Source organism: Candoia aspera, chromosome 12, assembly GCF_035149785.1.
Source record: "Candoia aspera isolate rCanAsp1 chromosome 12, rCanAsp1.hap2, whole genome shotgun sequence".
Classification (NCBI taxonomy): domain Eukaryota; kingdom Metazoa; phylum Chordata; class Lepidosauria; order Squamata; family Boidae; genus Candoia; species Candoia aspera.
The window spans coordinates 23,455,653-23,471,556 of record NC_086164.1 but is presented as its reverse complement, the minus strand read 5'-3'; the positions used below and the strand labels follow the sequence as shown (position 1 = coordinate 23,471,556).

Below are 15,904 nucleotides of genomic sequence, written 5' to 3'. Positions count from 1 at the left end.
CCCCATGGGCAGCTCCGTGAAGGGCAGAGGCAACCATTTCCTGATCCTCCTGGCCCAGAAAGGCCTGCGACTGGGAGGCCAGCCAAAGGCCCTCCTGGCTGCGGGCTCCACCGGCTGCTCCAAGGAGAACTGCGAGTCCAGAGTCACGTTCAAAGCTGCCGCCGCCGCCGCCGCAGCGGGAGAAAATAGTCAGAATCAGAGCTCACAAAGAGCGCCCAGCTGCTAAAGTGCCACCCACTCCGAGGCTCGATGGCGATGGCCGCCATTGCGCCTCCGCAGGTCCCGCGGGAAACCAGGAAGAGCCAGAGCCGCGCGTCCCCTGCGCTTCGTCCCGCTCGCGGCGCCTACCGCCCCCGCTCTTCCCTACAAGCCCCGGGCCATTCGGCGGCCCTTTCGGCCGCGGCCTTCCCGCCCGTTTTCCGCTCTTCTCCCTTCTCGACCTGCCTCAAGGGTCACAGGGCCCGCTTCTTTTTGGCCTGATTTTTAAGGAGGTTTACGTGAAATGTAACAACAGTAGCGCCACAGACCGTACCATGAATAGACCGACAGAAGGAAACTGACCGCCGAGACAGAAAAGGAAGCAACCCTCGCAGTTACCATCACCTCGAGGCCAGGCCCGCCCGCGCTTTCGGAGAAGTAACCCGCCCGCGGCGTCCGCGGCTGGGGGCCGGGCAGCTCCGGAGGGCGGGGCCGGCTCGTCCCTTCGGCGGCCGCGGCTCGGGCCTCGGACTGGGAGGCATTTCCAGGGCCGCCAGCGGGCGAGCCCGTCTCCCGAGCCGCCTCCTCACCGCCAGAGACGCGTCTCGTTGGCCGCGCCGGGCCGCCCCGACGCCCTTCGGGCGAGCCCACACGCCCTCAAGCGGACTGCGCCCGACGGGGGCTCGGCGGCGCCCGCTGGCCGAGCGGGGCGGCGGGACAGGGCGGCCTGCGGAGGCCGCGCCGGCCCCGCCCGCGGGAAAGAGAGTCCCGGCGGCCCTGCTCGGCCGGCCAGGCTCCGCCTCCGACGGGTCGCCAGGCCTCGAGAGCCCGACGTCACCGGGTGCTCCCTCCTTCCTTCGCCGTCACTTCCTCCGGCGGCGCGGCAATGGCGGCGGCGGCGGCGGCAGAGCCGGAGCGGCTCTCGGAGCTGCTGGAGTCGGGCTGGCGGCTGCTGGAGGAGGTGGAGAGCGGCGGCGAGGCGTCCTCGGGGGCGCCTGCCGTCCAGCGCCGGGTGCAGCGCGGCTTGGAGCTTCTGGAGCGCGCCGCCCGCGCGGTGGCCCAGCTGGAGCTCTTCAGGTGCGCCGGGCTGGCGGGAGGGACGTGGGCCGGCCGGCCGGCCGGGGCGCACGCCCCCGCCCCCGCCCCCGCCCCCGCCCCCGGCTCAGCCGCCTCGGCCTGTCTTGCAGCCGCAACGAGGAGCTGGAGGAGATCCCCTCGGCCGACCTGCGCTTCATGCTGGTGCCCGCGCTGCTGGCCGCGCTGACCCTGCGGCAGGTGGCCCCCGAGCGCCGGCTGGAGCACGTGCGGAGGGCGCGCGGCCTCTTCCTGGACTTCCTCCGGCTCTGCCGGGACTACGCCGTCGCCCGCTTCGACCTACCGCGCGAGGCCGAGGCCGAGGAGGAGGAGGACGGCGGGGAGGCCGCGCCCGCCCCGCCCGACGGCCAGTCCTCGCTGCTAGCCATGGCGGCCGGCCGGCGGGCCAAGATCGAGAGGTAGGTGGGCGGGCGGGAGGCCGGGGCTCTGGTAGGCACCGTCCAGTTCGGAAGGGCCGGCCCCGGTGCCTTTCCTCGCTCCCCCTCCCGGCTTTCTGGAGGGCAGGCGGCTTACTGAGTCTCCTTTTCTACAACTGAGTAAGAGCTACGTATTTTCTTTTTTAGCTACGTTTATATCCCGCTTTTGCTCCTGGAGCTCTTTCCTTACCCTGTCTCCCCCCACCCAGCGGCTTCGACCTCCCATGCTAGAACCACCCTCCAAAAACCGGCATGAGTCCCCTGCTTCCTGTGTGCGATCAGTTTTGACACCCACTTTCTATAAGGAAGTGACTGAAAGGGGTCCTATGGGGGGGTGGGGGAGACCTGTCCTTTGTGCCTCTCTAGATTTAAGCTGGTGGAAAGCTGGAAGAGCTCTGGGAGATACTCCCTGCAGAGGCTGGCAGGGAACAGCTGTAATACTGGATTCCCTTTCTGATTTGGGAGCAGATGCATACAGTATTGCAGACACAAAGTTATTGTTAGTATCAGTCCTGTAAAGACCTGCCATGTAGGATGACAGGTTTTGATAATGCAATATACTTGCTAGGTTTTAAAATTGGAAGTTGTGTACACATAATCCCAGTTTCTATGGGTGCCACTCACCTTGTGTCCCTGAAAAAAGAGACTCATGTTTACATGACATCCTGGCTGGGGGCCTGAGTCAAGAACCAGGTTAAGGACAGAAGATTTAGGGCTGTCTCGATTTTAGAATGGGGCATGGGGAGATTCAATCAAAACATAGTGGGCTTCCTCATAGGATGTGTTCAGGCAGAGGCCATACAACTATCTGTTACAAATGTTTTCAGTTGAATGCCTGCAGATAGACTTGCTTTTCACTTCCATAAATCTTTTGGGAAACAGATACAAGCAAAAGAAGGAGTTGGAGAACCAGCTGGCTTCTTTGAAACCCTTCATTGATAGTGGCCAAGCTGAAGAAGAGCAAATACGAGAATTCTATTTGCTACAAATCAAGAAGTGGATCAATATAAGCCTGGAGGAAATTGAAAGCATTGATCAGGAAATTGCAATCCTGAATCGGCGGGGTGCTCTACAGGTGAGACAGTGACATCAGTTGTATTGATCAAATTGGCAGCCTTTTTTATACCCTCCTTCCACAGTGTTCTCTGATCACTATTGCTGAAAATTAATACCATGGCTTCCTGCCTTCATAAACAGAAAATATGAAAAGTGTAATGTAGGTCCTATAATAGGTGTAATATAGTTTGAAATTCACGAAGAGTCGGAAGCGACTAAACGAATAAACAACAACATAGTTTGAAATATAAGAAGAAAAAAACATATTCCTTTCTGGTCAAAAGTGGAAGTCCCCAAATCTTGATGGTACCCATGTCTATAAAAATGTGGTCCCAACTACTGTGAATTATTGTATCATCTTTATCTTCCAAAAACAGTTAGATAGAATCCCTGACCACCAACATACCTTATTGACTAGCTTTTCATTTAACTAACATCATTTATAAGGCTTCAGGTTACATGCAATAGAATATATCTGAATAGTCCTTGTGGCAGAAATACCCCTATTTTGGGGATTTGGGCTAGAATCTCCCCTATTTGCGCTCTCTCTGTTGAAAAATTTTGAATTCTGGTCTTGTATAATATAAGCTCATTCAATTATGCACCATTTGTAATCCGAAGTGTGGGATGGCACTATCGAATTTTAAATGCTTGTGCCAAAGCACCCAAAGCTGGCAAAAATAGTGTGACTTTAAGATGCTTTGTGGAAAAGCAGAGAAAGAGAGATTTAGCAAGAAAGAGAAGGGGGATTCTGGAAGAAGAATGGGAGAACATTTCTTATTTCTAAAGCTGTCCCATAGGGCAGTCAAAGTGACTAGCCAACTGATATACAATGTGAACATTTAAAATCTGGTACAAAAATAAAATAATAAAAATCCAGTTCAGGGGGCCTGGGGAAAAAGAATAGTGAATAGCTGACTCCATCCATGCTTCTTTGAAGAATTCTTATGGCGTATGGGCTTGCACTGTAGGAGATTGCCCACTTCGCTTTAGCCCAAGTGAAGCCTGGACACATTGACACAAAATCCTGTGTCTTTCAGGCATTGCCAAGTTGAAAGCCCAGGTTGCTCCCCTGCCTGGCCTCTTTCTCAGCCTGTTTCCCATCTATGCAATGGAAGTTAGTCTTGACCTGGAAGCACTTTGTGCGTATAAAATGTGTTCTGCATCCAGTTGACCGAATGTCATGTGAGGAAGGCCAAATATTACTTGAGGGAGAACAGGTATCAGCATTTGGATGACTTTGATAAATTGTGGCTTTGAAAGGATGAGTGTCAATCACCTGTCCAAGAAAAGTACATTTGTTTCTTTTATTTTTTTGAGCCAGAATATATTCTGTGGGTGGGTAGATGCCATGTTTTGAGTAAAAATATTCTTGAGGAAATGTGCAGTTGCCTGCCCTCCACTTCCTGCAGTTTTTGTTCTTGTTCTTGTTTTAGTGTGAACAGGTGCTGAAAAATGTGCCTCCTCCTCCTGTTTTTCCATTCCTTCTCCCAGGGTTCTGCCACACGACCTTGCCAGCCGCCCCGACCTCCAGGGAGGCCCTTCATCCTTACTCGCGATGCTGCCCAGGCAAAGTATATAATTGGGGGTTCTGCCGCTGCTTCTGGCAGGGAGGGGTCTTGATGGCAGACGGGCTTTTCACGAGGGGGGTGGGCCACTCCGGCTGCTCTGCGCTGCTTCAAGGTCACTAGAAACAGAGCAAGGCCTGGCCAGTTTCCTTTCTTGCAGGGTGTTTGGCGCTGGCTATCCTAGCCTGGCAACAATGACAGTGGATGAGTGGTTTGAACAGCACCAGAAGCAAGGAGTCCTTCCTGATCAGGGCATTTCCCAGAGAGTTCCAGGTATTCCTGAGCACCAGGTCTGCAAAGGGTGGGGAAGGAGTCAAAGAAAGGCCCCCCTTAGAGAGGGGCTTACTGTCTTTCTGATCTGTTAGAGGGCCCCTGCTGAGATAGTTTAGGATTATTTAGAAAGCTAACTGGATAGTGAACATCAGTGGCAGAATTTGGGAAGTGCAACATCCCATGGAACTCAGTGGCCCCCACAGTGCTGTGAATAGCGGCTGTTCTAAAGTATGCTAGGTTAGATATAACAAGTGTTTGCCCAAAGGACTGTTTTTAATCTTTAAACAACAAAATAATAAAATCCTCTTAGCAAACAGTGGCAGTGACAGTTAAGCTTCCATTCTTTGCAGCCCTGCATAAACAGACACAGAACTGAGCCCACAAAGAAATACCAGAAATGGATTTGTATCTCCAAAATGGTTCTTGATCCCTGAGCGTGTACCAATCATTATTTTCCTTGCCTCCATTCCCTCCTGAAAGAACTCCAGGTCAGACCAGCATGGATAGCGCTTGTGCTGCTAAGCACAGGGTAGTTTGAGGGATTACCAAAAACCATGTGAATTGCCACACCCTGTAATTCACAGAAGGCTTACATGTACTCCTTTTGCTCATCTTATGTTGGTGCAAGTATGCCCCCTCTGGTGTTATCTCTCCCACATCCCACAAACATTGCCACTACTTAAAAGGGGGTGAAACAGAGTCGGAATAAGACATGCGTAGCTGTGTCAGTGCTCTTCTGGGATTGTGATAACTAGGGCGAGGATTTCTATGACATGTCATGTTTTTTCTGGAATCTTTATTTGAATTTATAAGTAAGTTAAAACATGTTTTAGAGTAATCTGGTGAGAATTAGATGCTTTTTATTTTGCCTGAAAAGTCATATTTTGACTTTTTAAAGGTGTTATGCCATATTTCTGCTTAATTTTGTAACAAGCGTCATATTTTGGTCATAGTTTGGTCATTGGCAACCCTCCTGATAAGCCAACACGTTCGAGCCAGCAAAGAAAATGAGAATTTGCCTGTTTTTTTTTTTCTTTTTCTTATTAGCACCCCAACTCAGGGAGGTGTGTGTGTGTGTGTGTAAAAGAGGGAGAGCAACCTTTTTTAAAATGACTTCAGCAGGCAGAGGCTTCTCCCCTGACCAGGCCTGAAAAAAAGAGTGAGAATTTGCCCATTTCCCCCCCCCCTCATTTGCTCCCCAACTCAGGTATGTGTGTGTTTGAGGTGGTGGAGTTACGTGAGAGCTGCAATCTGATTTCAACATGCCTAAAAGTAGATGTTCAGCGAGTGTGAAATTACGGCGTCTTGTTCAAGAATTTGGGGAGCAGATTTTCAGTAGTGATGGTGATATTTTGTTTTGTAAATTGTGTGAAGTTAAGGTATTGGCCCAAAAGTGTTTTAATATTCAACAACATTGTGACACTGCAAAACACATGAGTTGTTTAGCAAGATTTACCTTCACTGAGAATAGGCAACATCTCCTTTTCGAGAGCTGCTTCTTCAACTACAGTTCATCAAATACCCAGTCAGAATTTTGTAAGGATCTCTGTACGATGATGGTTACTTCAAATATTCCCTTGGAATAGTAGTGGTAGTGGTAGCCACAGGCATTTTTTGGAGAAGTACACCAGTCACCCGATTCCAAATGAATCAACTGTAAGGAAAAGTTACATCTCTGCCTGCTGTGAAGATGTGTTAGGACAGATAAGATCTGCTGTTGACAACAAAAAGATACAGGTTTCAATAGATGAAACAAGTGATGTAAACGGAAGATATGTAGCCAATGTTATTATTGGCACTCTGAAATGTGACAAGCCTGGTGAAGTATTTCTTCTAACGTGAAATTCTACAAAAAGTAAACAATTGCGCTATTGCTTTGCTCTTTGATGATTCTATGAAACTACTCTGGTAGGATGGTGTAAAAAGGGGAAATACCCTTCTCTTTGTAACAGATGCTGCTCCATACGTGACTAAAGCAGCCAAGGGACTTAAATTTCTTTAGCCAAAAATGGTCCATATCACATGCCTTGCTCATAGTTTACACAGAGTAGCTGAAGAGATTTGAAGCAACTAGCCTGATGTAGATAAGATTATTTCGAATGGGAAAAAATGTTTATTAAAGCTCCACTTCAAGTACAAAAGTTCAAAGAAATTGCTCCTACTTTGGTTCTCCCTCCCCAACCTGTCGTGACACGTTGGGGGACTTGGCTGGATGCAGCTATGTATTATTTCACAAATTATGCTTCCTTGCAGTGGATAGTTAAAGAATTTGACTGTGAATCTTCCTCCATCAAGATTGTACAAGATTCCTTTTCTGAAATCTTGGCTGGAAACTTAACATATGTAGGATCTAACTTCAGTGGATTATCAAGAGCAGTCACCCGCCTTGAAACTGTAGGAATGGAACTTGGTGATGCACTGAACAAACAGAATGATTTAAAGCAAGCAAAGGGGAAAGTGGCTGAAAAAATTAGTGATAAACTGCAAAGAGTACTACAATCTAATCTGGGTTATTCAACACTTTGCAAAATAAGTAATGTTCTAATGGATTCGAAGCAAAATTTGAAGACGTCGAGCCATAATTTTCTCCAGATGAGTTTGCTTTTTTCAGATTTGTTCCTATAACCTCTTGTGATGTCGGAGTTTCTCCAGATACAAGAACATACTGGTGGACAACAGAAGGAGTTTTGAGTTTGGTAACCTCTTGATAACCTTGAAAATCTCTTGCACATGGTCATCCAATGCAATTCTGCTGTTAATGAAAACTAATCCAGGGATGACCATTTTATCCCAAAATGTTCATTTGATTCCTTCAATACTAGCACTTCTGCCCTGGAACTGAAGAAGAATAAACCTTTTAATTTGTGTGTGTGTGTGTGTGTGTGTGTGTGTGTAAGCACAGATTTTTAAAAATTGGGTGCTAATTTTGGAAAAGTGGTAAAGTCATATTTTTGCTTTGGTCATATTTAAACAGTTTTAAGGTCATAAATGCATGCATGTTTTTAACATTTTTGGTCATAGAAATCCTCACCTTAGTGATAACTGTACTCTAAAATTGTGTTGATAGATTTACTTAGCAAGCATGCACGTGGCGACTGCTCTTAGCATAGCTCTGGCATTTGGCCTATAGCAGGTACCGAAGACCAGCAGAAAGAACAGGAAAAAAGCACAGAGGAGGAGGAAGAAGCTGCAGTATTGAAAGCACGGGAATGGGACGAATGGAAGGACCTGCACCCAAGAGGTTATGGCAACCGGAAGAACATGGGCTGAGGAGAATCCAGAGATGAGTTTGCATCCCTCGTAGTCTTCATGAGAAAGTGGGAGTGGCTCCTCTTTCTGAAAGAAGAAAATGAGTCATCATGTGTTGTATCAAATGTCAAGCTTCATGAGAGCACCAGAAATACCAGTGCAGGAAGCTTGGAAAGCTCATGGGGGCATTGGATTTCCTGGCTTCTCCTTGTCTTAAAATAGTCCTTAATCAGCTGATTGAATGTCCACTTGGAAGTACTTTTGGCTGCTGTAATTTATTTCTTTATTTTAAAAGGAAAATAAAATGCTTCCATCAGTTCATCCAACCCTTCTTTAAATCTTTCTCTGCCTCTTGCCTCCTTATCTTATGAAAAAGAGAGCAAGACTTGCCTTGGCAGTCTTGGCTGTGGAGAATCCTTTTGTATCCTACCAGATCCTGTGCCTCACCTTTTTATATCATTTGAAAATGGGAGAAGTGGTCTGATGCACCATGGTGTCCCTGTATTCCTTAGATGGAAAAATATGTCCTTGTGCTTTGGTTCCCTGTAGCAATGAGCTTGTAGTCTGGGGTCTATAGCTTATGAGTGGCTCAGGTTGCCTGAATCCTGTTTGTTCCCCAAGGCAAGGTTTGACTCTTTGGTCCTTGCTGTTGCAGCATCCCTGCAGTCACATGATCAGATTCAGGCACTTGGCAGCCCACCTGCACTTACAACTGCACCATTGTTAGGCAAGGACCTCCTGCTTTTCCCACCCTGCACAAACTGCTGGCGCCATCCCGCCGTCTCCTCCCCAGCGCTCTGCCACTGCCCCCCAGTTCCTGGCCCTTTGCAACACCTCCACGAAGGCCTTGTAAAGGTGTCACAGAGGCATCACAAAGGGCCAGCAGCTGCCTTGGTCGGTCGCACCTTGTCAGCAGGAGGAGGAAGGTGGTGAAGGTCAGCTGGGAGAGCGGCAGGAGGCAGAGTGCAGGTGGCCAAAAGGGCAGAGATGGGTGGGAATTGAAGTGGAGGTCAGTGTGGCAGGGAGGCCGAGCCTTTTCTGCCAAAGGGAGCTCACCGGGCCTGGCTGAGGAGGAGATGGTGGGACAAACTGCTTTGCTTAGTGATGGAAATTCCAGTCCCAATTAGGGTCATTAAGCGAGGACTACCTGTACAAGGCTAACTTGGCTTTGGGCTAGAGGTTTTGCCAGTCTTAGCTCCTTTCCTTTGGATTACAGTGAGTCAAACAAGCTAACGAGTTGGAAGGGACTGTAGGGGTCATCTAATCCAGGCCTGCTCACTGCAAGAGCCACCCATGAAGGCTCTGAAGATCTTCACTGAAGCAGTGGCAGCCTGGTCTATTGGCTGGCTGCTTGCACAGTCAGGAGGTTCTAGCCTGAACCTGTTTTCTTGTACTTCCAACCCATTGGTTCTGGTCCTGCCCTTGGGGCAATGGAAAGTAACTCCACTCTCCTATGTGGCAACTCTTAAGATATTTGAAGTCTGCTATCCTATCTCCCCTCATTTGTCTCTCCTAAATTCACCCAGATCCTTTAACTGGGCCTTTTAGGTTGACTTCCAGATCTTTCACCATCTTAGCTTTCCTCTGAACTTCCAAGCCATGCTTTCTGCATCCCCTCATCTCCGTCAGCCAAGTCATAGATGAAAATGGAACAGTGCAGGGGCCAGAACAGAGCCCTGTGGCCCCCCACGTGATACTCGAAGCTGGAGTGTTCAGCTAACTGGATCCAATATCTGGATATCACAGATTGAAGGATAAGATTATAATTTTATAATCTTTATGGTGCCCATCCTGTTGTCTTACGGTTCAAGGATGCTTATAAACAGGTAACTGCATTTAAAAAAGGTTGCTGTAATGGCTAGGTTGGACCAACTGGTAGCAGTAAAAACAAATGAGACACCCACTCTCTGGGGACTGGCGTCTGCTTGTAGGTACCCCGAGCCTGCTCCCTTGGGCTCTCGTATTCCCATAACAAGGGGAGGATTCTTTCCATGAGCATTATGCAGAGAAGGCTGATAAAGCCTTCACCTCACTAATGTTTTTAAAAGAGAATAAAATAAGCATCCCTGCTAAGAAGATGGGAAACAATAAAAACAGTAATAAGGGTTAATTTATTTGATTTTGATGCTTCCCAACTTCATGGCTTCTTAAAATTTTTATTAAAAAAACCAGAATTACGTTATATTACTCTTCAAACTTCCATATAATACTGCTTCCTGGCCTTTTGTCTAAGATTAAGTGTAGCATCTGTATTGTTTTTATTTTCTTTTTTTTTCAAAACAATAATAAACATCCAAAATTAGAGACATGCCAAGAAAACATCATGAAAGCGGCATCCCCCACAAAGGGTCAGACATGACTCAGTGTTTGGACAGGGGACCTTTCACCTTTCACCAAGAATTATTTAGATGATTTGGAATTAATTAGTATTACCAACACAAAGTATTCAGTACATAGATTCACTTTTTACCAGATCACAATTAATAGTCTTCCAAAATTTAAAAATGGGAGATCACCTAGTCCAGATGGGTTGATTAATCAGTTCTACAAAGGGTTAATTTAATGATTTTTTAGTTATATGTGGCTATTGCATCAAAGTGGGAAACTCCCTGCTTCATGGCAAAATCTAAAAAAAACAAACCAGTTACTTCATACTGGCCTTTTTTGTGATTAAACACAGATTATAAATTATATTCAGAATTATTGGCTAATTGTCTCAGATCAGTTATAGGTACAAGTATTCAGATCAGTCTAGATATATTCAAAAATGGAATATTTAAATATAAACCTGGCTCTAGACTTCTGGTAGAGGATTAATGGGAGAGGGATCATCTTAGGCAATCTCCTTGGCTAGGATTGACAATGCAACGTTTATCTGGTGGTTCAGGCAGGATCTTGAGCCCCAAGGTATTCTCCAGGAAAGGACAATCCAAGGAATTGTTCCCTTTGCCTTCTGGACAGCTGCTCCTTGCCAGAGGATCGCAAAACAGTGTTTCAGCAAGAGGCGGGATTACCATCTTTTCCAAGCCACGTTGAAGCCGTTTAATGGACACTCCAACCACCGCACTTCTAAAATCACCTTTTTTTACTTTACAACTAGTGAGTTTAAAGAGTCTATCTCCAGGACAGAAATACTGTTTCTCTTGGTTGACCATTATTTTTGGGATTTCTTTTTTATATATTTTAACTGTTTTAAAGGATTAAAATTTGAGCAAGGAACCTGAAAGTTAAACTGTTTTATTAAAGTTCCTTTTTAAGGGAATAAAAGTTGTGATTACTTTTTATTTTTATTCTCTTATTTTTAAGAAAAAAAAATCAAGTAAAAAGATTTTGTTGGATTTGAGACCAAACTTTGCTTGTATGCTGTGGGAAAGTACTGCTGTGGTTATTTTTTCAAGTTGTCATTGGCTACTGTTTCTAAACACTGATATAGAAAGACTTTCAATTTCAACTTGTGGCTTTGTAACTGGATATTTTGTAATTGGAGACTTTCAACCCCCTAATCACTCTTACTGGAGCCTTTTTTTTTCTATTTTATAAATATTACTGTTGGACACTAGAGGGAGCCAAAGCACTAAAGTTTAAAGTATTAAATTTTTAAAACATTGAAGAATTGGAAATATATATATATATATATATATATATATATATGAAAGAAAGAAAGAAAGAAAGAAAGAGGGAAGAAGTAGAAATTATGGCCACTAGAAGACAACCAAGGCATGGTTCTGGTGAATTTGATTGGTTAAAAGGTATGTTTGAAGAATACTTGGCTAAAACTACAGAGCCTGTTACTCAAATATTTTAAGGAGCTTGAGAAAAAGGTGGACACAAGATTTGCTGACTTTGAGAAAAGACTTGACCAGAAATTAGAGAAAATGGAAATGAAAATGGAAGGAGGAGTAAAAAAAACAAAAAAAGTGAATAGCAGAGTTGATGTATTGGAAAGTGAAAGGGAGAAAGGGCTTGACAAAATTGCACTGCTGGAATTATGCGATAAAGGGTTTTGTTTAGGGCTAGAGGGGATCCCTGAAGCCAAAGAAGAAAATCTTAAAGATATCCCACAAGTTCTGGCAGCCTTCATTAATTGGGAGGATGATAAAATGATGGAGGAAATAGAGAAAGTCTTCCGTATTACTTCAAGATACGCAGCTATAAATAATAAGCCAAGAGAAGTGCTAGTTCAGTTTGCCAGGAGAAAGACAAGGGAATTGGTTCTGCAAGCTCATTTTGATTCTTTAACATTGACAATGTGGATATAACTGTACTGAAAGAAATTCCCATGAGAATTTTAAGAAAGAAAAGAATATACTTTCCTAGCTGATGTACTGAAAAAGAATGGGATCCTCTTTTCTGGGAAAAACTGGAAGGGGTAAGTTTTACTTACCAACAACAAAGGTTTAGATTAACTTCAATCCCTAAAGATTTCCTTGTTAAGCATGGGATTAAGTTTGATCAGGATGCATTTGAGAAGGGTGCATCTGGAACAAAACAAATGGATTCCACAATACAAGAAGAGGAGATAGGTTCCAATTCTAAAGACTTTGCTGACTTGCTTTCATAAAAATAGCCTTGAACTGTCTTGCATGGAATATAAATGGGGCAAAAGCCCCTCAAAAAAGAAGAAAAATGTTCCATTATCTGAAAAAATTGAAACATGATTTGATATGCTTACAAGAAACTCATATTTTAAAAAAAGATATAAAATACTTAATAAACAAGAATTTGGGATAATTTATTTCAGCAAGTTTGAAGAAAAGTAATGGCCTTGTTTATTCGTTTAGTCGCTTCGTGACTTAATGGACCAGCCCACGCCAGAGCTTCCTGTCGGTCGTCAACACCCCCAGCTCCCCCAGGGACGAGTCCGTCACCTCTAGAATATCATCCATCCACCTTGCCCTTGGTCGCCCCTCTTCCTTTTGCCCTCCACTCTCCCTAGCATCAGCATCTTCTCCAGGCTATCCTGTCTGCTCATTATGTGGCCAAAGTATTTCAGTTTTGCCTTTAATATTGTTCCCTCAAGTGAGCAGTCTGGCTTTATTTCCTGGAGGATGGACTGGTTTGATCTTCTTGCGGTCCAAGGCACTCTCAGAATTTTCCTCCAACACCACAGTTCAAAAGCATCGATCTTCCTTCTCTCAGCCTTCCTTATGGTCCAGCTCTCGCAGCCATATGTTACTACGGGGAACACCATTGCTTTATGCGGACCTTTGTTGTCAGTGTGATGTCTCTGCTCTTAACTATTTTATCAAGGTTTGTCATTGCTCTTCTCCCAAGGATTAAGCGTCTTCTGATTTCCTGACTGCAGTCAGCATCTGCAGTAATCTTCGCACCTAGAAATACAAAGTCTTTCACTGCTTCTACATTTTCTCCCTCTATTTGCCAGTTATCAATCAAGCTGGTTGCCATAATCTTGTTTTTTTGAGGTTTAGCTGCAAGCCAGATTTTGCACTTTCTTCTTTCACCTTCATCATAAGGCTCCTCAGTTCCTCTTCGCTTTCAGCCATCAAAGTGGTATCATCTGCATATCTGAGATAGTTAATGTTTCTTCCAGCGATTTTAACTCCAGCCTTGGATTCCTCAAGCCCAGCATGTCACATGATGTGTTCTGTGTACAAGTTGAATAGGTAAGGTGAGAGTATACAGCCCTGCCGTACTCCTTTCCCAATCTTAAACCAGTCCGTTGTTCCGTGGTCTGTTCTTACTGTTGCTACTTGGTCGTTATACAGATTCCTCAGGAGGCAGACAAGATGACTTGGTATCCCCATACCACTAAGAACTTGCCACAATTTGGTATGGTCCACACAGTCAAAGGCTTTAGAATAGTCAATAAAACAGAAATAGATGTTTTTCTGAAACTCCCTGGCCTTTTCCATTATCCATTGGATATTGGCAATTTGGTCCCTAGTTCCTCTGCCTTTTCTAAACCCAGCTTGTACATCTGCCAATTCTCGCTCCATGAATTGCTGAAGTCTACCTTCCAGGACCTTGAGCATTACCTTACTGGCATGTGAAATGAGTGCCACTGTTCAATAGTTTAAACATTCTTTAGTGTTTCCCTTTTTTGGTATGGGGATATAAGTTGATTTTTTCCAATCTGATGGCCATTCTTGTGTTTTCCAAATTTGCTGGCATATAGCATGCATTACCTTGACAGCATCATCTTGCAAGATTTTGAACAGTTCAGCTGGGATGCCGTCGTCTCCTGCTGCCTTGTTATTAGCAATGCTTCTTAAAGCCCACTCCACCTCACTCTTCAGGATGTCTGGCTCTAGCTCACTGACCACACCATCAAAGCTATCCCCGATATTGTTATCCTTCCTATACAGGTCTTCTGTATATTCTTGCCACCATTTCTTGATCTCTTCTTCTTCCGTTAGGTCCTTGCCATCTTTGTTTTGGATCATACCCATTTTTGCCTGGAATTTACCTCCAATGTTTCTAATTTTCTGGAAGAGGTCTCTTGTCCTTCCTATTCTATTGTCTTCTTCCACTTCCGCGCATTGCTTGTTTAAAAATAATTCCTTATCTCTTCTGGCTAACCTCTGGAATTTTGCCTTTAATTGGGCATATCTCCCCCTATCACTGTTGCCTTTTGCTTTCCTTCTTTCTTGGGCTACTTCTAGTGTCTCAGCAGACAGCCATTTTGTCGTCTTGGTTTTCTCTTTCTTTGGGATGTATTTTGTTGCCGCCTCCTGAACAATGTTGCGGACTTCTGTCCATAGTTCTTCCGGGACCCTATCTAAGTCCAGTCCCTTAAATCTATTCTTCACCTCCACTGCATATTCCTTAGGATTATTAGTGAGCTCATATCTAGCTGATCTGTGGGTCTTCCCTAATCTCTTTAGTCTGATCCTAAATTGTGCAATAAGTAGTTTGTGATCGGAACTACAGTCAGCTCCAGGTCTTGTTTTTACCGAATGTAGAGATGTCCGCCACCTTTGGCTGCAAAGGATGTAGTCAATCTGATTTCGGTGTTGTCCATCTGGGGAAGTCCATGTATAAAGCCGTCTCTTAGGTTGCTGGAAGAGGGTGTTTGTTATGCACATTGAGTTGTCTTGGCAGAATTCTATCAGCCTTTGTCCTGCTTCGTTTTGTTCTCCCAGGCCATGCTTACCTGTAATTCCAGGTGTCATTTGACTGCACACCTTAGCATTCCAGTCTCTCGTGAAGAAAATAACATCTCTTTTAGATGTGTGCTGCAGATCCTCATAGAACTGCTCTACTTCAGCTTCTTCAGCATCTGTGGTTGGGGCGTATATTTGGATCACTGTGATTTTAGATGGCTTGCCCTGAATTTGAATTGAGATCATTCTATCGTTTTTTGGATTGTATCCAAGCACTGCTTTAGCCACTTTACTATTAATTATGAAGGCTACTCCATTTCTTCTGTGGTCCTCTTGTCCACAGTAGTAGATCTGGTGGTCATTTGATGTGAAGTGTGTTGGCAGATGCTGGGAAAGCCTTTAGCCCAGGAGAGGTCAAAAAAGTCACACACCAAGCATTTCTATAAAAATAATTTATTTACAGAAAGCAAAACAAAAAACAAAACATATTTAAAGGACTTAGCTCCCTTGGAGCAAGCCTTGCTTGGCTACATATCGGCAGAGAAAAAAAAAAAGGAAGTAAGAACAAGTCCCGGCAGGTTTCCTCCCCCAGGTGATTTGCATGAAGCACGTGAGAGGAGACAATCAATTGCAACCTTTTCACCCGGCCAAAATGACTAGGTACAACAGCAGCTTAATCTGTTAGTAGGAAAAAACTCAACACTCCCCTTTTTACACTATAGATTAAGTTGCAAACCAATCTTCTCTGACAACTCTTTGTGTCTTGGTACAGGAAGAGGTTTGGTTAAAATATCAGCAATCATGTCTTTTGATTCACAATATTTTAACATTATTTCTCCTTTGCTTATCATGTCTTTGATATATTGATATCTAATATCGATATGTTTTGTTCTATTTCTGCAGGCTTCAGATTTTGCCATAGCAATGCAAGCTTGATTATCCTCATAAACAGTTATAGGCTGGTTCACTTCCATGCCTATGTCTT

At 44.9% G+C, this 15,904-nt stretch overlaps 1 protein-coding gene across 5 annotated transcripts; it reads left to right on the top strand.

Moving 5' to 3' along the window:
• The first annotated feature begins 1,059 nt into the window (after nt 1–1,059).
• IGBP1 (immunoglobulin binding protein 1) lies at nt 1,060–8,176 on the top strand. Of its 5 annotated transcripts, none has more exons than XR_010068641.1 (6): nt 1,060–1,275; nt 1,386–1,691; nt 2,592–2,784; nt 4,202–4,339; nt 4,494–4,606; nt 7,740–7,864. XR_010068641.1 is itself a non-coding variant. In XM_063313346.1 (6 exons), exons 1-6 carry the CDS (start codon nt 1,085–1,087, stop codon nt 7,874–7,876), a joined length of 1,020 nt encoding a protein of 339 aa, XP_063169416.1. In that variant the 5' UTR covers nt 1,070–1,084; the 3' UTR covers nt 7,877–8,176. The 5 variants fall into 5 exon arrangements, 3 of the variants coding, with proteins under 3 accessions (XP_063169417.1, XP_063169416.1, XP_063169415.1); XR_010068640.1 differs by having other exon boundaries at nt 1,062–1,275; nt 7,737–7,864; XM_063313346.1 differs by having other exon boundaries at nt 1,070–1,275; nt 4,260–4,339; nt 7,740–8,176.
• Nucleotides 8,177–15,904: the final 7,728 nt, after the last annotated feature.